The sequence below is a fragment of the Leptinotarsa decemlineata genome, unplaced genomic scaffold (assembly GCF_025532065.1).
Source record: "Leptinotarsa decemlineata unplaced genomic scaffold, Ldec_3_MD MMD2_tig00026354_RagTag_RagTag, whole genome shotgun sequence".
Taxonomy (NCBI): Eukaryota; Metazoa; Arthropoda; class Insecta; order Coleoptera; family Chrysomelidae; genus Leptinotarsa; species Leptinotarsa decemlineata.
Window position 1 is genome coordinate 2702533 of NW_027412702.1, and position 22877 is coordinate 2725409.

Sequence of the window (22877 nt, forward strand, 5' to 3'; positions counted from 1 at the left end):
ATTCGATTGAGAATATCGAAACCGAAACGGAATGAGAACTCTCGCGTGAGCTTCGGCAGGAAGCTAGACGTCACAGATGGAGGCTGAAATCTGTTGAGTGGAGAGCCAACACCAATGGGGGCGCCTTCCACTGTTCAATAGGGAACATGCCGAATTTTTTTATATCGTAAATATGTTCTGCTGTGATGACTATTAACTACTGCGAATATGAGCAGTGAACTATCAATAGTCAGTTTATAAAAAATATAAAAAGTATTGTGTGTTGAAAAACCAATTCAAACAAGCGTCTAAAGGCGCGAACTGTCATGACGTCATACTGTATCAATCCGGGCGCACGCGTATTGCGCAGGGTGTGACTGCCGTTTAAATCTACTTATTTAAGCAACTACAGCGAAACGCTGTAGTTGCTTAAATAAGTAGATTTAAACGGTACTATATATATATATATATATATATATATATATATATATATATATATATATATATATATATATATATAAAGCGCTCGCAGATAATTAATAGAAGATATAAAGCTTCAAATCCTTTTTATAGAATTTAATATTGAAATACTCAAAATAAAGGAAAATTAATTGCATCAATCAATCAATATATATATATATATATATATATATATATATATATATATATATATATATATATATATATATATTTGAATTGAATGTGCGTCACAAAAAGGATTTGAAGCTCCATAACTTCTATTTAATTATCTGCGAGCTCTTTGGACAGCTGGTCGTACTGTCATCATCTAGGCACTACTCAAACCGAACGTGTCATTGTTGTATGTCTTTTTATACGGCCCGAACGCCTCAATTCAGGTACTTCAGGTATTTTAAGTGAATTTGCCTGTATTTGGGTTACATCAGGTACTATTCTTTGTGTTGGATCTTCTCTAGGTATACTGTTTCTAGGAGTGTATATTGATATGTTAGGTCTTGTTGTGTTTTGATTGAGTTGTGGAATTGGCCGCAGTGGTAGTGCGCCCGACTCATGATCGGAAGACCGTGGGTTCGATTCCTGCCTCGACCAGGTATTTTTCTCGAGAGAATTTATCTGGTTGAAGCTGGGATGATTCTGCAACCGTGTTAGGAATCACACGTTGAAAAGTAAGACCTCGTTAGTCCTTAGCTCGCACAAGTTTCTCAACTTCTGAGAGTTGTCGTTCGTATGGGGGCGACAGCTGTATAACGGAAAAACAGACAGAAAATAGATTTGTACTTATTCCTCGATAAGTAATTTTCGACTATTAAATTTATGGATGTGTGAGTTTTCCCAAATGTCCATGCGGTTTCCCTTATTGACTTCTTTTATGAGTTTTATGTTCTATAGTTGGGGGAAATTATGTTTGTTTCGTATGGCGTGTGTTGCGAGGTTTGATTTATATACTATTGGATTTAAGTATGCCTTTTTGTGCTCCTCGTACCTTTCGATCAGTTTTTTCTTTGTTTGGCCGATATAGAATTTGTTGCAGCACGAGCATTGTATACTGTATATCCCGTTTTGGTTTTTGTTTTCGTCTTTTTCATAGTTGTTTATTTTTTGTATTGTTTTCGTGTTTGGCTTGTATATATATATATATATATATATATATATATATATATATATATATATATATATATATATATATATATATATGAAATAAATTACGTACTTTTATCGAACTTTACATACGTATATGTATATTAATTTTTAATTACAGAGGTACATAGAATGTATACATAGTGATTTAACTTACAACAAATAATAATTGTACTTGCTTGTCTATTTTAACTCCACGTACTTCACCGAGAGAAAAATGTTCAGCTTCTTTAATGAATTTCGCTACCGTGAACATACCAACAACTGGCAAATTATCGGATTGATCTTTTGTAAATCGGTCGTCAGTCATGTTTGTTCAAATTTACACACTTAATAATACTGTGTAAAATTAACTGAATATAGTGAAAACCACAGATTTGGACAAAAATGTCACAATAAACAACAGAAACTTCGAACCAGTAAACGCAAACAGTTCAACATGAATCAAATGGCCACTGGCAAAATACAGTATGACGTCACACCCAATGGCTGGGCGTTTTTGGTCACGTGACGAAATTTAAATCTTAGTAAACTTTAATTGTTTCTGTAGAACGAATATCATTTGAAAAATATTTTTTTTTGTAATGAAGACTTCATTACAATGATATCTTTTGATTTTCAATATAATTTTCATAATTACATTTTTATGCAAAATCCCTATTGTAGGACTGTGTGGTGGTGTACATTCTTTTGTTTTTCTGGGCTCAAAAGTACAGTCATCCTCCTGCCACTCTCCCATCACACCTATCCCTTTTATTTTCCCCACTGACTCCCACATGTGGGAGAATGATTTTGTTTTGTACATAGTGCCAACAGATTTTCTTTAGTATTATGATCTCAATAGGGAATATAGATTTCTGGTTTGGGTTGGTTTGGTTTGGGTAAGAACATATTTAGTAACGAGAAGTTATTCAGCTCAATTTAATTGTTTGACATATGCGAGTTATTATTGGTTTTCAACGCTGTATTTTTAAAAGAAATAGAAATCTTCAAACGAGTTGTTGACGTTCTATAATTTTTCTCCTCGTCTCTTGGAATCAGGTGAATTTCATTTATGGCTTGACTGTATAGTTTTTTAGGAAGTAAATAATCTATTAAATTGCTATCAAAACCATTGTTTATCGCAATCTGATTTATTAGATTCAGTTCATTACTGAAATTCACATCCGTCAAACAAACATTCACTAGTCTGTGAATCATTTTGTTGAATGCTGCTACTTTGTGTTGAAACGGATATGTGAGTATTTCTACCTTCTTACTAGTTGATCAAATGATACTATCTACTCTTCCAGGTAGTTAAAACTAGATTGGAATTAATTATCCCATCGGACCGTAGATTCACAATATCGAATGTTTCAATCTTAAAGAGGAAGCTATCGTATAGCAAAACACATGTCGCGGTTCTGTGAACTTTTGTAGTGGAAATCATAATAAATGTAATCAGTATATTTAATCAAATTCAGTTCTCAAAAATAATGTCTCAATTGCTTGAACGACTCTTGAAATTTATATTGAAACCCAATTTAAATTGAAAACTCATTTTTCTTTATGAAATTACTATGTTTTGCAATGGGAAAGCCTAATCCTATTCAATATTTGTGGAAGATTGGATAGCCTAATTTGTTTATCAACAAAATTTATCTAATCAACTTCCTAGCAAGTTGTTTCGATTATCTATTTCAAATATCTCCCAAAATCCGAAACCGCCTTTTCAGATAAACAACTGCAAAAAAATCGCAGATATTTAAGGAGCTTTCTCTGGTTCTGGTGTTATTTGAATTGTAACCTGAGGAATAGGAGTATTAGGAGTCAAAGGACTCCTCGGAGTCTGGTTCGCCCTCTTCGGAGGGTTTCCACTATTCGCATCTTCGATGGCTTGCCTCAACTCTTTCAAGCCGACAACTCCAACCAGTTTTCCGATAGAAGTTACGTAAGCAAAATTTATTGCTAACAGTGAGAAGAGAGAATGCACTTTCAACAGTGATGTGCGTTCGACTAGCTGGAAGGGGGCAGGATCAATTCTGGCCGTCGTGAAGTCCACTTGGCTTTTCAGCTGTTCGCTTTCCCAAGCCTGCTGTTCGTTGAGAGGCAGATCGCATATTCTTAGACTGGGCTGAAAAAAAAGAAGGAATAGACTTTGAATATTATGTAACTTTCTTATATGAAAGGCATACTTTTCCGATAAGGTAAAATACATTCTTATTAGTACATTTGATTTTCGAATTTAATAAACTTCTCATTTATAACTTTTCCCATATATTTCGCGTGTAATACTATGGTCCAACGATATCATTCCATCAATATTCCAATTCACAGTTGGAATGAAAAACACTGAAAATATTTGCTCAGACTGTTTATTTTTCTATTTCGAGGTAAAGCTTTTCCACCAAGGACGTCATTATTGTACTATCAACCTTTTCATTTCCAGCAAACTCCACTTCATATTGCAGGAAATTCAATCAGACGAACACATCTAGTGCAATTGAAAATTGATTGTAGTGAAAAACTTAATAACAATGTATGTCAATTAAGATTTGTATTTTTTCACCTGAAATGTTATCATATGAAAGGTTTAAAATGTGATAGATTTTTGAAATATCTCCGGACATCTTTAACATTTCTGAAGTCACCACATGTATCTCATCAACAATTGTTCTTCGTAAATTCACCATAAAAAATTATATAATGGTGATGAATCAAGAAATCTCGCGGGTCATTGAATTGGTCCTTAGTTTCTCATATATCTTTATAAGGAAATTTTAATTAAAAATTTACAACACACTGTGAAAGAGCTCCATCTTATTGAAAGGTGAGATCTTCAACTTCCTACGGGATCATAGAATTTATATTTGTATCAAAAAGTTGAAGATATTTTTGTTGGTTGGAATTACAGGCCAAACCTTCGAAAATAAAGATTCGTCAAAAAGCACATACAATAAATAGTATTATCATAAATCATTAACTGAATCATAATTTCATAGAGTTCTGTAGGTCTACCACCTTCTTAATTTATGTACACGTTATGCATCTCATAAGGATGAATTCTTTTCTTTTTCAGAATTAGATACGTGCCAGATGTACAATCTCCAGAGTTTCAAATCTTGAATGATGTCCTATCACTGCCTACTACTGCATCAGCGACTTGAAAGATTTGCTCATTCATGTTTTTATTTTATGTCGATCCTGACTGCATCAATTCATTGATTTATTGAATTTTCGAGTCGTAATTTCAGCAAATCGCCCTTTTTCAAGGTACGTCTAGGTTTTCAAACTTTCTCCCAATGAAGATTGTTGCATCTGTTTTGTATTGAAAATATAACAAAACGAATTTCATACTTGAAAATATACCTAGTACTAATACACGGACATGATTACTGTGGATTTTATTTCTATTACTTGTCCATTTTTGCCAAGTTTCCGGATAACACTGTAGCTTCATTGGTTTGTTACGTTTCCCCCGATCTTTTTCATGACACCATTCCAACAATATTGTTCCCTTCACTAGTTTGTACAGGTCCTGCTGGATGTGTATCATATTCTTCTGGACATAATTTTGGTTATTCATAAATTCTTTGCTTTCTAGGATCCAACGCCTCACATTAGCATAAAATATGACGAGCTATCTCTGTCTCTTTATTGCATTGTCTGCAACTGAGGTATCCGTTTATATTTTGTTCAGGTGTTCTTTTAATGGACAGTGTCCAGTGAGTGGGCCTCCAATTGTTCTGAGCAGATACCTGCTTTGTAGCAGCATTTCATCAGTTTCACTCTCGGACAGTCCCTTTACGAATGTTTTTCCCTGTGTGTTTTCGATTGAATTTTCTCTCAGTCCCCTTCATGTTTCTTATAGAGTCACTTCTCAGTCCTGTTCTGTACCCCACAGCTAGTTCAGGTTCTATATATGGACTTCGAGATACGTATCTGTTACACTCATCAGCTTTTTCGTTGCCTATAATACCTGAGTGTCCTGGAACCCAGTATATAATCAATCAATTTCTGTACCAATTCCTCCGCTAGTTTCCTTAGCTCTATACGGCATTCCCGATCAATCTCGATGTCACTTTCATGTCCATCACTGCACTCTTCAACAATTAGCTTACCTCGGCTTGGTTTGAATTGATTTTAAAGATGAGGCTGTTAAGTCATAGGAACATTCTTACACTTTTATTCAATTCATTCGTGAGAAATTCACATTTTGCCAGGCTGTGATGGAAGTACCCATGTTGAGGGAGAACAGGTGAGTAAAAAATGAATACCTATGTAACACATATGTTCTCAGGAGTATATTTCTTCATTGATAATATTTTCGTAACAATAATTATTATTGTTCCATTCAAGTGGGAGTCATCTACTAGTTTTATGACTAATGATCTGTCTGTTTCACATTTGAAAAATGCTCATTTTATATGAAATAAAAAAAATCTTGACTCAGAAAATTCAGTTCAGTTACGAAAGTACTTTTTTTTATTCTACCGTCTCTCATAGAAGATAAGAAATTCTGAAATTCCAATGATTGGGATATCGATGGAATTGATTGTCTGTGCTAGAAATTTAGAGGTATATATATATATGATGATATGATCATCATTCATTATAATCTTTACAATATAAAATCATGAGCTAGCTGTATTTCATACTGTAGAAACGAAAAATTTCGATTTCGATATTATCCCAACCTATTTCTTTCAACTACAACATTTGGTATTAAATTTGAAAAAATGATTTGCTATCCGAATACTGAAAGCTATATCGTTGTTTTCAGTAAAAATCATTCTTGTTACTTCATTTAGTGATGATTCAATATTGGAGACGGGGAATTTCACTTTGGGAATTACCATGTTCTGATTTCGAAGGGATTTAAATGAAACAACTAAGTATGTGAATCAGAGGCAAGGTCTCAACAGAACCGCTGGTTTAACTAAAATTATGACAAAGTCAATTTCAGAATATAATTCAAGACAATGATTATTTGAAGATTTTCATTCGCATGAAAAAAAAAACTTTATGGTGTGAATGATATTTCGGGAGTGTACTTACCGATTCGAGATTTGACAAAGATAATGTAGATTTCCTATCAGGCAGTGGAGATTTTGGAATAATAAGACGAGGAAGAATACTTTTTTTTGTTGGTTTCCATTTTCTGAGAATTTCTTCTCGTTTCTCCTGAAATAAAAGTTCTTTTCAATATTTCAAATGACAGCTTTTTTAAATTTTGTCACAAAAAAGGTACTCATTACATCAGAAATAAAAGTTAATGGATCAACTAATAACAATTGAGTGTAAGCATAAATTAAAGTCGTTATTTATATTTGGAAATTTCATTTCTGTCACTTGTCGTATAATAAATGAGTGATAAAATGAAAATTAACTATCGTTTCAAGAAACTATACATGTACACGAAAAAAAAAAACAGAACAGATCGAAAACTACAGATTAACACAATAATGATTGGAGTTAGTCGAAAAAATAATGAATAGAATAACTGGAAAAGATATCTGCTTGCCAATCCCAACGGGTCTAGATTCTTCTGGTCGGTAGCTAAAGCTCTTAATAAGATCTTTACAAAATCCACAATTCCACCACCAACACAAGTGGATGGTTCAACTGCAACAACAGCCATAGAAAAAGCAAATCTACTAGCTGAACAATTTGCGTCCCACTACACCGTCGATTTTCTGGGAAAGGAACCACCCACTATTCTCACACTAGAATCCACAATGCAGGAAATTACTTTTCGACAGCATCTAGTCAGGCAAATTTTGGAACAGCTCAATATCAACGAGGTGTATAGCCCTGATGAAGTGCCCGTCATCGCACTTAAAAAGTGCGCAAAAGAACTCCCACCAGTGTTTTGCAGACTTTTCAACCTGTCTTAGAATAAAGGGGTTTTTCCTTCTTGTTGGAAGATTGCTCGCGTTCAGCCTATTCTCAAAAAGAGCAAGAAACATCTTCCAAATAACTATAGACCAGTCACTTTGCTATCAGTGATATCAAAAATCATGGAGAAAGTCGTAAACCACCATATCCTCAAATATTTGGAAGGCTTCAACATCTTGAGGGAACATCAATATGGCTTTCGGAAACAAATATCAACACGCGACCTTCTATCGTATGTCACACATATTTGGAATAACATAATCGAGAAACATGGAGAATCAAAACCTCTTGCGCTTGATATTTCTAGGTCTTTGACCGTGTGTGGCATTAGGATTTGATGTCCAAACTTCGGTGCTATGGCTTGTCGAATCATTTCTTTGTATGGCTCATCAGCTTCCTGAAAGACCGTTCCCTGCAAGTGGCCGTCGATGGATATCTCTCGAATACTTTCACCATCAACGCTGGTGTTTCCCAGGGATCCATATAGTCTCCAACCGTCTTTTTATTGTATATCAACGACTTATTGAAAAAAACCAAGGATTTAATATATTGCTTTGCTGACGACAGTACACTTGTCTCGTCATTCCATTTGGATTCCAGGACTTCGACTTTAGAGGTAGATCTTCACCGGCAGCAGGAGGTTGTATATCTTAATGAGGATCTAGAAGTGAAAATAACTAGTGAAAGTAACTAGGTTCAATTCAATGCCACACAAACCCAGACATCGGTTTTCTCCAAGAAGATAAATGTCTCTGAACCGGATATAATAATGTCAGGTCAGACAATTCCGTTTTCTGCTTCGAAGAGTTTGTTGGGGGTTAAAATGGAAACCAATATATCCTGGCATAATCATGTCGCTGGAATTGCAAAGGCTGCTTTTCAAAAGCTTAGAATACTGTTCCGAACCAGAAAACTGTACACACGTCAGCAACTTTTGATGCTTTATAAAGCTCAGATCAGACCTTCCTTGAAGTATTGTTCTCATGTATGGCGCTCTGCCTCCAAAAATACCGTGAAGGTGCTGGATTCTATCTAGAAAAGAGCTATCCGCCTGATTGGAGACACAAACATTACGTGCAACCTTGATAGCCTGGAACATCGAAGAAAGGTTGGAGATTTGTCTTTCTTCTATAGATACTTTCACGGGAGGTGTTCAAGTGACTTGGCACATTTGATTCCATCGAGAGTGGTATATATCAGAAATTCGCGACGGACTGTGGCTGCTCATCGTTTTGAGGTTCAACTCAGTACACTTCGAACCTCACTGTTTAAGAACTCTTTCATGTGGAATAAACTTCCTGAAAACGTTTTCCCAAATAGATTCGATCTCCAGCGATTCAAATCCAATGTGAATCGCTACTTTCGCACAGGCACCGCTTTGAGAGCGCCTCAAGGATTTTTTAGTAGTGCTTATGTTTCGTCCTTTAAAAAAATCTAAGATGTCCAAAATACGTTGGGTGGGGTTGAAATAAAATTTTTGATTTCGATAAATGATAATGAAGGAGTATAAAAGTCGTGGCTAAAAAAAACAATAATAGTCGTCAAATAACGAAACAATAACAACACAGGAGGAAAATGAAAAGTGCATTCATAAGATACCTTGTTATTATGGTGAAAGTTATACTTATTGGTGAAACTTCAACACCATTGGGAGTGCGTGAAAGAGAACATGGAGATTATATCAGAAATAGACAATCAACAGAATCAAAATTGTCAAAACACATTTTGTAATGGACTGTGACCATCAAATTGTATGGTCACAGTCTAATACCAGAAAACACATTGTACTACATCAAATGTTTCAGAAGTCAATCAACAAAATTGACATATTTTACATATGCACTTCTTTGAAATTTATCAGAGACGTTTAAAAAAACAAGATTTCTTTACAATTCTAAAGACAGAGGTAGATTTCAGCCTTCGAAACTTTACGTTAAGTATGTATCGTCAAATAAGACGAGTTACTGATAAATATGACTTTTTTCTTGAAGCTCTTTCTGATTTTTTCAGGGCGATGCACAAGAACCATATAGAAATCAGGAAAATGATCCAGAGATGGTACCTGAATGAAAATGTTGATTTTTGTTATAGATTATAGTTATTTTTTAATGTTTTTGGATGAATCAAGCAGTCTGATTGAAGGGTTGAGTGGACGAACATTTCAGTGGAGTTCTTGTCTCCAAATGAAAGGAACTCCGCCCTTTTCAATTGTTCATTAGTTCATTGTCACAGATATGGAGTGTAGAATTTATGTGGGAAATAAAGGCAATTATTATAAATACTTCAGTTGAATATTTCCAAAAGAGACATGCTCCCAACATTCCTCCTGTGAGTTATTTCTACTATATAGTCTGAGTGATTGTGGTCAATCGGAGGTTCATCCCAATAAACCGTTCACTGCTTACTGACCTATGAATATAACCTAACTCTTGGCGAAATTTTGGTACTCAAAATCTCAAAAAGGGAAAATGCTTTTCAAATCCTTTTTTTGATACGCATACACAAATTGTAATAAAAGTTTCAGTTAATAGATTCTCAATCTGACTCTGTTATAACTAAGGACGACCCTTCCGTCGAAATAATTTCGAAACCGAAACATGATCGTTTCATGAGAGATTGAAATAACTGTTTCTATGACTCTCTCAGATAGCCGAAATGAATGTCCATAAGTGCACACCTCAAATTATTATTTCTTGTTCAATTTTTATGTCCTAAATATCCTTACCTCAATTGTGTGTTCCTTAGTTTCATCAATTGTCTTCATTTTCGTGCCCACTTGCTCATCCTCCTTCTCTGAGTCACTTGAGTCGTCTATATGCACATGAGATCGTTTTCTCGTCGACTGAATCATTTCCACGTTTTCTAGAGAGTCATTACTTCTATCGACCATGGGACTTGGTAGAAACTGCCTTCGCTTAACGGTTCCAATTTTTTTGTCCAATAAAATGATCAATTCGGTCTTTGGAATTGAACCCAATAGTGTCATTGTTTGTGAGTGTTCCACAAGAGGGAAAACGTTTATTTTGGGGTTGGAAGTAAGGAGTTCTTTGAGTTCTGCATAGCTCATGCCAAGATAGAGATATTTCATTTTGGTGATCATGAAATCCTCCACGTAGACTTCGTATATACCTAACGAATAAAATTACTTCAATTGATATGTTGATTTTTTGTGAAATGGAATGGAAAGAAAATAATATCCGGAACTAGAAAAAAAAGTGTTCCTAACAATCAGCAAAATATAAATGAAATGATATGAAATGAAAAAATAATTAGAGCTGTTAGGAGGTATCAACATCCTACACGTTCTTAAATAGTGATTATGATGCCAAGTTTGTTGTTATTGTAATGCAATTAAGTTAGATAAGTAAATAGAAATGAAATTGAAGCAATATGCGTCAGGATTTCATGGATGAAGTGTTTTGATACTGCAGATTACTATAGATAAGATTTGGTTCTTCATATTTATTCTACTGATAGTGATTCTACTTCTAGTGATAGCCAAAAACAACGTTGTCAAGCAATTTGAATTAGGGATTCAGTTGTGTTTTGACAGATTGAGTTTAAAAATAAACAATTTTCGGTCCTATGAGCCGAATGACAGCATCCGGTTTTCAACATAAAGGAAAATATTTTGATAGAAAGGATATTTAACAAACTCAAAGATATTGTATAGTCATCATTTTATATTCATCATTGTTACGCAGAAACAACTTACTATACGTTCGATAAATAAGTACTCACATCACATGCAAATTCAGAAACAGATTACAACATGCCAGATAGCAAGTTCAGTTTTTAGTATTGAAAGTAATTAAATGGATTGTTTTTCAAGTTAAATAAATGGTAGATTTTGTCAATTTGTCAGAATCAATCTAAGTATTTTCTTAATAAAATAAATTATTCTGAGATGATTACTTTGTCATTAAAGTACATTGTATTCAGTATCGACACGATCGTTTTAACAAACATTTGAAAGTGTACAATAGTGAGATTGTTATACACCTTCTAAATGAAGGTGACTTGTGATCTGGTAGTTAATCGAAAAGTTCAATGAGATTTCGAAATACAAAACAAAAATCAGCAATGGTCAAGATTGCTTGAGTCCACAGTCGTTAATTAGACACTCTTCCGTTGTTCTGTTCTCTTATTGCTTGGTTTTCCAGTTCGACATACTTAAGCCTGTTCTCCTGCTTCAATCTCCATGAAGTATGGACATCATGCATTGACAACTTCTATACATTTTATTTTGAACCAGGGTTCTTTTCTTTGAAAGAACATCACCGTCGTGCCTTTGATGCATATGTAGATCCACGCATTCTCCTCTATTTCAAACTTGCTGTTTTCTGGTCGCTAGGTGCTTTTCTCGTGATTAGTATCTTGAATAGTCTCTTAGCTTTCTAGAAATGATTCTAACAGCTGCACTAACTGAATGCTATACGAGTCCATCAAGTGCTACGTCAGTGAAATCAAGAGGCCATTGCGTTCGAGTTGGGTAAGAACAAGTACGACAATCAGCGGGAATGAATCAGTAGGTTTGGAAAAATGAAGTAAATCTGGACTTCAACAACAGCTTTTGGCCGGAGAGCACTATGGGTTCGTTGAAATATTATTTTCATTAAATTCAAATTAACATTGAAGTGGGCGCCACCAAACTTTGTTGAACCGTCAAGAAAGCTGGGAAATTTAATGGGAATAATTGATGGGAACGTATTTTTGTGAAGTTTGGTTGTTAAGTAATAGTACAAATAGTTAACAACTGAAATAAGTACCTGTATATTGAAGTCATATGAAACAAAGGCTCTGTGATATTGAAATAGAAGATATTTTTTTGAGAAGACTGTGAACTTAATTTTGCAAGATCATATCACATCATAATTGATAGATGCTTACCCATAGTACTCTGTATCAGCTCAAAACATTATAGCATCATAATCATGATTTTTATAGAGATTTATATGTAACACTTCACTTAAAGGTATTTTTTTATAAAAATTTGAAATAGGTTCAGAATAACATTATAAGTTGAAGTAAATTATAAGTTCTGGCATTATTGGTCCTCTTCACATAACAGTAAAATGGATGTAATACACTATCTAGCTGGACACCACCAAGGACGTTTCCCCCACAATTGAAGAAAAGGAAAAGATCAGAAAGATCTGTACTTCTAGCCTCTACCCGAGTTGGACGTGATAGCATATGCAACAGCAAAGTGATTACATTCACTATTTTCAACATAATCTACTTATTCGCCTGATGTCATCCTACAACCCTAAAATTAAATTTCAGTTGAAGCAAACCTAACACAAAAAGGTATCCAGAGTATTATCCTTTCTGGTGCTTCTCAAAGACTTACCTCTAAAACGGGTAGGCAACGGTTTATCTATCAAAAACCGGGAGCCTCGTGGTTTGATTAAGCAAAAAAACTGGAATTTCCAGGGCTAATTTACAAAATAGCCAATTCAAAATACTCAATTCAGGAAGGGCAATTATCAACTTCAACAGGACGAAGAATTCAAATCCAAAAACTGCCTTCGCAGGAAAAAATATAGGATTGAAACCTTATCTTCGAAAAGAATCGTACCTGGTTTGACCAATCGAATCGAATACACATCAGTTATCGGACAAATGGAAGGTGAGATATTTGAAATTTCGCATTAATTGAGAGCTGACGAATAATCATTCACAAATGTGTTCGAATGATGTCCTGTATGAGCTGACTTCTCTTGGATTTATTTCAAAAGTTATAGAAAATAAAATAAGACAAATTAAAGCCTACAATCATCCGAAGAAGATTGTGAAAACTAACTCAGTTTGAAATTATTATCTTTTCTACTATTAGTCTAAGTTGTTTTGATTATCATAATTTTACATTCCATATCATTAATTGTTTTCCATTTCATCTCGAATACCTTATTGCTAATTTCTCATTTTTTAGTTATTTTCATCTTCAAATCATCCAAATAATTATATTCTAGTATTTATCCATAAAAATAATTATATAATTTTTACATAAGACGCGTTTCGCTACACAGTAGCTTCATTAGTAGGGCCAGTATTCGTTTCATTCCATATCAAAACCATAGACATAGGCATAGACATACTTCATTTGACTACGTTCATGTAAATAACATTTGTAGCAAGTCATATTACTAAAATTGAAAAAAAATGGATTTGAATATAATTTCATTTGTATTTCCAGAAGGAAAAAAAGCATGGAGAAACACTGAATATATAGCATGAACCATCAAACTCAACAAAACATTATTAACTCAAATACGATTATAGATTTAAAAAACAACTAAATTTCACATTCGAATGGGGGGGGTGTCTAAATATATATTCTGCAATAGTGTAGAAACTTGACCTATGTTGCTGTATCGTTGCTGTTCCAATGTTTTGACATAATCAGAATCAACGAACTTAGGCGTGCGCAGCGTTATAGAACAGTGCTTTCAAAAAATTGTTCTACAGCGCCATCTAGTGGCGAGTTACAGAAAAATTGATAGCCTAAAAACCTTTTCTATGAAAAATTACTCATACATGTCAAGTTTCATCACGATCGGTTGAGCGATGTAGAAGTTTATCACTTACCAACCAACAAACATCCATTTTTATATATTAGATATATATATATATATATATATATATATATATATATATATATATATATATATATATATATATATATATATATATATATATATATATATATATATATATATATCTAATATAAGGAGGGTAATATCATAATACCGTATTTTTGGAAAAGTGGCCTACAGTGGTCTTTGTAACCTGCAAACGCAATACTTCGAACAGCCTTTTTTTGGAGTTTGAAGACTTTTATTGAATTGGTGAAACTGCCCCACAATATTTTACCATATGCTATATGGGAGTGAAAAAGTGCGTAATAGGTATTTAACAAAACATCTTCACTCATCACTTTCCTCAGTTGTCTTAAAATAAAAACCACGATAGACAATTCAGAGCAAATTAATTCAATATGTTTCGACCAATTTGAGGTATCATCGAGTATAACACCCAGAAGTTTGGAATATTCACCCATGTAATTATTTGTTGAGAAGTTCAGATGATTTGTTTTATGTTTCATGTTCTCATGTTTCAAATCCATCAACATTCTTTAGTCCTGGACTAAATATTTAATTTCTGAATGATTGGAAAATTGAAAGTTTTAATATCAAACCAAGTAAATTTCAACTCACCACTCGTATTTGGCAATAAATCAGGAAGGTATGGTAGTTTCTTCGATCGTATCACCAAGTCGTAAATACTTGGACTCAAGAATCTTGCCACACCATTAGCTATGAGAACAGCAATTAGAACGGGTATCACGTGGGATATGGAGGAAGTCATTTCGAAGAGTATGACACAGACCGACATAGTGTGGGTTACAGCACCAGCGAATGCGGCTGCGCCAACAGCAGAGTATGCTCCTGGCATTATTTGTGACAATCCAATACCTGCATGGAAAAAATCAAATGAATATTCGAATTGAACATACTGATACTATAATTTCACATTATTCGTAATAATTCATAGATCTATCGGAGAAATGAAATAATAACTATTTCTTGAATTTTCTCAAAACGTCTCACTTTTCAAAATCAAATAATTTTTTCAAACGTTGGAGCTCTTCATGAGATTACTTTTCTGTTTAATGAATGGTTATTTAATAATAATTCTGGCAAATAAGCATCAATCATGGTAACAATAAAACCTGTCAACTGAACAAAAAAATGGTAATAGAAAACAAACTGAAGTTGTTAAAGTTACTTTATCATTATGGACTAAAATGGATCGACTCTAAGCTATATGGATAGTAAAACCTGGTAATTTGTAATGATTCTGATGAAGGAATAACCATCCCAATCATTTCCAATTGTTACTTTTCCTCTCATCTCAATCGGAGGAATATGTGGACAGAAACAAACAGAGCTTCGATATTTCATAGTTCCTTGAGGTGAGGGTTTTTCCTTGCAAAGTTCGCAATTTTGCGTTAATGTAGTTGTGCGAATCCTTCGTGGAACGTTTTCTCGAGTCTTGTATTCTATGGTTCATATCAATCGCAGAGATCTAAATGTCAGCTTCGCCCACTCGTTCTGTGAGTAACAATTAGGGATATTAATTTCACTGAATATTAGAGTGAAAAGCCAAACGTAAAATGGATGTGGTATATACTGTGTTGGTATATACAAATAAGATTCCTCTTGGCTGGGATTAAATCAAATAGGTGAATGAATGGCATTACGATGTCATCGATGACATAAGCAGATCGAGCTTATTCCGTGACATTCAAAATCGTAATTCATGAATAAAGTGTGTGTATTTTCTATAATGTTATCCAATTTGGTACTGAAGAGCCTTAGGGCAAGTGTCTTAAGGCGAAACATCGGTGTATACCAGTGAGGGTGACAGTGTTCTATGTGAGTACAATTTATTACCATACATTCAAAGTAGAACTCATGTGAATGATATCTGATTCTTATTCCACAACAAATGTTTGAAATACAAACTGAGTAGAGAAAAGTATCTTCTGTATAATTCAGTGTTCATATAGAAGTATTTGTTTCGAAAGAATCATTTTCTTTCGTGTAATTCAATGTTTATGTGAAAGTAGCTGTTTCAGGAGGACTTTCTTTCAGTTTGTGTCTGAAAGTTACTTCTTTTCATGATCTACACATTCATGTATAGAGTTTCAAATTGATTATTTCCTTCCTTTCTTTGGAAGATTCTCTCATCCCTTTTTTTGTATCAGATGGAGTAGTAGAAAGCCAAAAACTTTCTTTCCCAAAACATTTTTGGAATTAAACGATGAACATCGAATTTGATTGAACAAGACGAAAATGATTGCTAATGAACCTCACTAGGAAAGACGTTAGACTCGAATCATCAGCATATAAATGTTAGTTAGGGAAGATATAGATTTTGCTGTAGATGACCCCTTCCCGAATGAGGCCCTCATATCCTCCGTTAACGGATGAACAATCTTTCCACCCATTCACACCAGTCACAGACCGATACCAGATATCACCTTGTACTACATCGAATGTTTCAAAAGTCAATCAACAACATTTACATATTTCACATTTTGAAATTTCTTTGACATTAGTCGTGAAAGTTTCCGCCAGAATTTTTGTGAAAAATACTTTAAATTTACCCGGGTAAACTAAAAAATTTGCTTTTTGTACAGATATATAATTTTTTTCACATTGTGGAAGATGAAAATGCCCCAAAAGGTCAATAAAAATATTTGTCAGAAAACCTGTAGCAAGAAAGAAGATTGTTGGAATCGGTGTCATGAAGAGGAGGGAGGAAAAATACTAAAATTATGATGAGTTTCGAATTATTGGAAGAAGTGAAGAAGTCAGACACCTTCTGAGCAAAAAAATTCAATAGTTGATAAAAGCCCAGCCCAATCACTCATACTGATCGAATCACTATTTGCATTATTATTTTTCCGTTTTTTTATTTGTTGATTTTCAGGAAATTCTCTGGTATTTGTTAGAAATGGTTAATTTTTAGTCAGCTCTGTATTGAACTGTTTCACTTAATTTTGAGTGTGCCCTGGACACATGTTTAGATGTTGATATTTTTTGATGAAGTAGTTGTCAATTTTGATAAATAAAAGTCATTACGCAACTTAATTTTTCTCTTTCGATTACGAACGTATCCAACTATATCAAAATAGTTGAACCATTGCTACAAAACGTTCAACAGTATTCCTCATTATAATATAATATAAAAAATATGTTTTTTTTTCTGTCATACAATTGCGATACTTTTATCAAATATATATATATATATATATATATATATATATATATATATATATATATATATATATATATATATATATATATATATATGTAAATATATGAATTCAAACTAAGCACCGATAGTATTGAACAAATTCCTCCACATAATACTAATGGGAATGTATACAATACCTGTAGGGAACCAACAATACATTAATTCCCCAGCAATTCTTCCTAAAGCTGCACCAGCCCGAAAGTTGGGTATGAATGAACCATTTGGTATAGGCAAAGAAGATGCCAAAATTGAAAATATGAATTGGTACCAAATATAGATCGCCAGATCAGCGAATATGCCCGTTCTATCTGTGGTCCAATGAGAAACTACTTCTTGCTGGAGAACAGTTAGATTTTCTTTCGTCCAGGTGAAGTTGCTGAAGAGATCTATGACTTGAGGTCCATTCGCAACTTCTGCTGCCATAAACTGACCAATACCTGGAGGCCACGTTACGGTTGATATCAAGAGGATGACAAAGCCCGGGTAAAGGAATCGACTAAATCAGAAACGAGCAATTAACATGATACCAAAATAAATCATATCAGATTAGGTACTCACTTAGATTTTTTCACTTTTTTGATGAATTTGTTATTGTTCACCCAACGGTCAAACATTTGTTTACAGTTGATGTATAATGATCCTCCCAGTCCGCATATCAAACTAAAATTTGTTTTGATTATCAATTATCGATTATTAATTTTGTACCAACTTTTACCCTAGAATAGCGAACGATATCAGTTCCAAAGGATCGTAAGGAATATCAATAAAAAAATTTGCTTTGAAAATGACAGTTATAGTTTGTGCTTTATCAATCCATACCAACAGCAACCTGTACGTCGTAGCTCCCCAAACAGCTGCAAAGAATCCTCTCCAATAATTTCTAACCGCATAGTATGCAGTTGTGATTTCTACACTGAATAGTACACCTAAAATAACATATATAAAAATCAATTTTTCTATTAACTATTCGAGACAAATCGAATAGACTGATATATAATGATTGATTATGATGCAGATTATGATAATAACGGAGACCATGATATAGATCAGTAAAACATCGAAGGTAAAATAGAAGGTACAGAATAAATCTCAACTACCATCTCAGTTCATATTTATTTTACGAACCGTCAGTTATTTCCTGTCCGGTGAAAAAAAAATTAAAATGGTTCTAGCTACAGACTTGTGTTTGTTGTGGCATCTAGAGTGACGAGTGAAATTCAATATATCTCTTGAATTTCATTTCAATTTTCTTTCGATGAATTCAAATATCTATTGCAACGTATTGGTTTTATCCTCATTTCAAATGTAGCTTCTTTAAAGTCCACAATATCGGTATATCGATTACCGCAATCCCCATAATTATTTGACTCTTTTCTCAGCCATTTTTGCTTCCAGATTTTTTTTGAATCAGTTGTTCTCCGTGCCAGGATAATCATATGATTAGTGTATACTTGTGAGACAAACAAGGAGATTCTAAAGGAATCAATGGAAATAACAGGTAATTTCGTCTGTGGCCATTATTTTACTTTGGATTTTTCTCAAATGGTTACCATAAATAACTTGAGAGGGTTGAAAAACTGGATCAGCATTAACGTCAATGAAGTCGAAAGTATCATTATCAACAAATGATCAGTGGTTATGTGGTTATTTGTCAGGGAGATAGAAATATCAATATTCATAAATTCTAATAGACAGATAGGGAGATTTTGTTATCGTATTGTTGTAAATCACGCCCTAAAGAAAATAAGGCCGGCCGCCATGAGCCAATTGTGACGTAGCTAAGAGCGCGCGAATGTACGATGTTCGCTGCCGCTCTAGATATAGCGAGAATAATGCTACCGACTTCGATGGAATTCCAGCGAATTTTCTACCGCTTTCGATTACGATATATAAACGCCAGCCACGAGAATATCGACAAGTCAAGTGGAAGTTACAGTGCGGTACGAGAAGCGATCTAGTAAGGCAATAGACAATCGAATAATATTTGAAGTGTTTCTTGTATTTAAAGTGAAATACAGTAAAGTTTGATTATTGTTCAGTGTAGTCAGTTATTGGTCAACCCACGGGGAAAAACGTGGTTAGTACCTCGTCCACTAGAGGGAGTGACATTTTGTTGTCCGCTCCAACTTAGGAAGAGGAATGAAATACTCTGAAAAAATTCCGATTTTCAATTATGGAATACCATTAACTTTAGGTCGATGATGGCCACTATCTTGAACTGATGAGTGGCTAATGAGCCCGAAAACGGTCTGTAAGTGTGCCCGTTCCAAAATTCACAGTCGACTCTTTCAGTTGTATTGCCTATTACATATGCAGGACATTTTCTGTGAAGACTCCTGCACTGACGTCTGTCGGATATAATCCAACGCACTTCGTAGTATTAGCCAGGTGAGTAGTTGTTTTCTGATGAGCATCAGTCCATTCAACCTACTGTGTAGGTATATTCGAGACTGGCTTGAACGTTTAAAGATCATTTCTTTAGATTTGTTTAATGCCAGTCTTCAAGCATAGCCCACTGACTAATGAGAAAATTCACAACAATAATTACTTTCTTGGAATCAATACCTCACTTATCTGATCTTTTTGAAAAATTGAATCGGTTCTAATATTTTTCAAGGTGATCTTGATAGATGCGAATGAAGAATGAAAATGAGAAATTGGATTTACAGTATTCCGTTAGTCTGTGTTGTCAAACTAAGAAAAAACTGGAAGAAACTGCCGAACATAGCTATCTCTATCAAAAAAACAAGCTGAAATGTAAAAATGCAAAATCAATATTTCCAACAACCTGTGTACTGTTTAGAGAAGTGTATTTTTCAAAGTTTTCTTCAAGGATTGAGAAATACATATATTACAGAAGTAGAAATAAATAAATACATGCAGAAATCGCTCTGTCAAGTTGGATGAATCCCCATTTAAATTTTGATCAAACAGTAATATTTCTATATGAATTTCAAATTTTTCTTCATATTTGATGTATTTCAAAATATTTAACGATATTAGAAGAGTAGAAAGATATAAATGACAACAATAAGTGAGGTACCTGCCAAATTGGAAGGCGATTGGAAGGTGCACGTAAAACAGTTGAACTCTGAACACAGCACAGCAATTTTTGCACACGCTGACACACTTGAGTTTTGAAAACGTTCAATTGAACTGTCGAGATTTATGTAGAAAATACTTTTTGAAATAGAACTTTCACTCTCACTAATGCATATATTTTTGAAGTTTCACTGCTTATACATAAAAAACGGCATGTTTTCGAGCAGTCCGGTAATTGTCATAATTGTCAAACAAGTACAAGTAATTCTACTTGAATATATACGATGGAATTGGCCGATACTTGATGAAAATCTATAACTAAAGTATTCAAAAAACACTTTATTGTGAGATTTTCACTAAACACTGAGTGAAGACACGCCCAAAGAAGCCATTGTAAGGCAAACCACTTGTTGCGTTTTTATAAAACTGTTTATTGAAAATTTCACAATGAAGTGTTTTTTGAATATGTTACCTAAATATTACTACCAGAAAAACCTAATGGTCCTCTGTACACAGGAATGAAAATTTACAATAGTTTGCCTTGTACCCTCAAAGTATAAAAAAAACCCTGAAGCAGTTAATACACCAGCACGTATTTTACAATCTTAATAAATTCTTTTCAACAAGAAACTGAAATATACTCTCGTCATATCGTTTTTGCCTCCTGTATGAATCGATACCAGAATATTTAGATAAATATTGTTTTTATCATTTAATTAATGTCTGAAACTTTCTCAATAATTCTTTTTGTGAATATACTCTACTACTACTACTACTGTTTTCCTCATACCGATGGCTAGGGACCTACATAAATTGTATTGTGGAAATAAATACTTCTACTACTAGTACTAATTACAATTACTCTTACCTCCTATTGGCGCATTGAATGTGCAAGCCACACCAACAGCCCATGCAGCTCCCAACATCTCAATCTTCTTACTCTCATTGTCATAAATCTTATTGAAGTTTGATATGAAGTTGCTCATTTTGGTAACAATTATGCTTGACATGTGAATCAAAGGTCCTTCTTTGCCAAGAGGCATTCCACTACCAATAGTCGCTATAATTCCAAGCCACTTGGCTATAAGAACTTTGAATGTCAAAACTTCTTTCATGAAAACACCTCTGAGACTAGTCTTCAGTTGGGGGATACCAGAACCTTGGGAAAATTATTGAAATATCTCAATGAAATAATCCATACCCAACTTACCAGCAGCTTGAGGAGCTAATAAATGTGTCAACCCGACATCCCACATCACGAGACAGAATGGTATGCATATCCAAGCCACCCATTTGGTGAATAATCCACTGGATAAATCATGATATAACCACATTTGTCCTAAAACAATGAATGAATGACATGAACAAGAATTTCTACAGAAAATAAATGACTTTCAATAACACATTATTTGAATTGAAAGGTATATATATTCGAAAGAGATCGGTTTCTTCATTTTTATACAAAAAAATTGTGTGGAATTTCCAAAGAACGGAAGAAAGCAATTTAGTTCAAACTAAACTCCAAACAAAGATATCACAGAAGTTACTTTCAGATACAAACTTGAAGAAAAAAGCCTTCTTGAAACAACTACTTTCATATGAACATTGAATTATACAGGGTGAGTCAACAAGATTCCTCAGGTCCACTGCTATCAGGGAAAATAATTTTTGGAATTGCTCAGTTTTTTTCGCAGTCATATCGATAAATACTATCTTTCAAAATTATTTTCCCGCATACTGGGTGATTTAGCCGAGCGTGGCCAACCAAAGTTATATTTTTTCAAATGGAACACCCAGTATATGAATAAGTCATTCAATTCCATATTTTTTAGCCCTCTATGGAATTTTTTTTTCGAATTTCCACTGCGGCATTGCCAAGTTATTTCAGAAAAACCTATTTTGCAGACAATATTTTTTAATTCACCACCCGCATGTCTACAGCAATTAAGTGGACTTAAAAAAATAGTAAGTCGGCAACATTATGATAATTTCAATAATGTCAACTTTTGGAAACAATAAATATATAGGGTGCTCGGTTAAACAGGTCAAGTTTTATTCATTTTCAGACAGACATAATTCAACTTTTCTCAAATGGAATACCTTATATTTTTCATTTGCATGAACATTTCACTACATATTTTATCAGAGGTATACTATACAAAAAACAGATATTTTACAAATTATACCCAGTTTTATTATTTGTTGTAACCACAAAAATCCATTTATTCACGTCCACTCACTCAAAATTTTTTCAGTATGAACAATAATGCCTACATTTTTTATTAAATAGAGGAATCCAAAAGATATTCAAAATGGCGAATATTTTCTGCAACACATATTGCCAGTCTTTTTTTAAACGAATTCTCTACACGTTCCACCATATCTTCTGGTATTTCCCTGAACGCTCTAGTTATTCTTCGTTTCATGTCTTCTATAGATTGATGTTGGAGGAGTTTGGTAGACAATTTATTTGATATACCCCCATAAAACAATCCATTTTGGTCAGGTCAGGTGATCTGGGTGGCCACGCTAAA

General features: G+C 33.9%; 1 protein-coding gene and 1 long non-coding RNA gene across 5 annotated transcripts in view; one reads left to right on the forward strand and one right to left on the reverse strand.

The window, feature by feature from the left end:
* Positions 1-3074: 3074 nt before the first annotated feature.
* Positions 3075-22877, reverse strand: part of LOC111507339 (chloride channel protein 2) — a 67938-nt gene continuing 48135 nt past the window's right edge. For all 4 annotated transcript variants that reach the window (XM_074184402.1, XM_074184405.1, XM_074184403.1 and 1 more), the window contains 9 exons: positions 21554-21682; positions 21212-21502; positions 18017-18227; positions 17860-17961; positions 17439-17797; positions 14694-14951; positions 10199-10602; positions 6634-6759; positions 3075-3709 (listed from right to left, as the gene is read on the reverse strand). In XM_074184402.1, coding sequence (XP_074040503.1) covers positions 3341-3709; positions 6634-6759; positions 10199-10602; positions 14694-14951; positions 17439-17797; positions 17860-17961; positions 18017-18227; positions 21212-21502; positions 21554-21682 — 2249 coding nt within the window. In that variant the 3' untranslated portion in view covers positions 3075-3340. The remainder of the gene's footprint in view (positions 3710-6633; positions 6760-10198; positions 10603-14693; positions 14952-17438; positions 17798-17859; positions 17962-18016; positions 18228-21211; positions 21503-21553; positions 21683-22877) is intronic.
* Positions 3646-9754, forward strand: LOC141486437 (uncharacterized). The gene is made up of 3 exons (XR_012467840.1): positions 3646-3782; positions 4655-5833; positions 9484-9754. It is a non-coding gene; the product is annotated as an uncharacterized lncRNA (long non-coding RNA).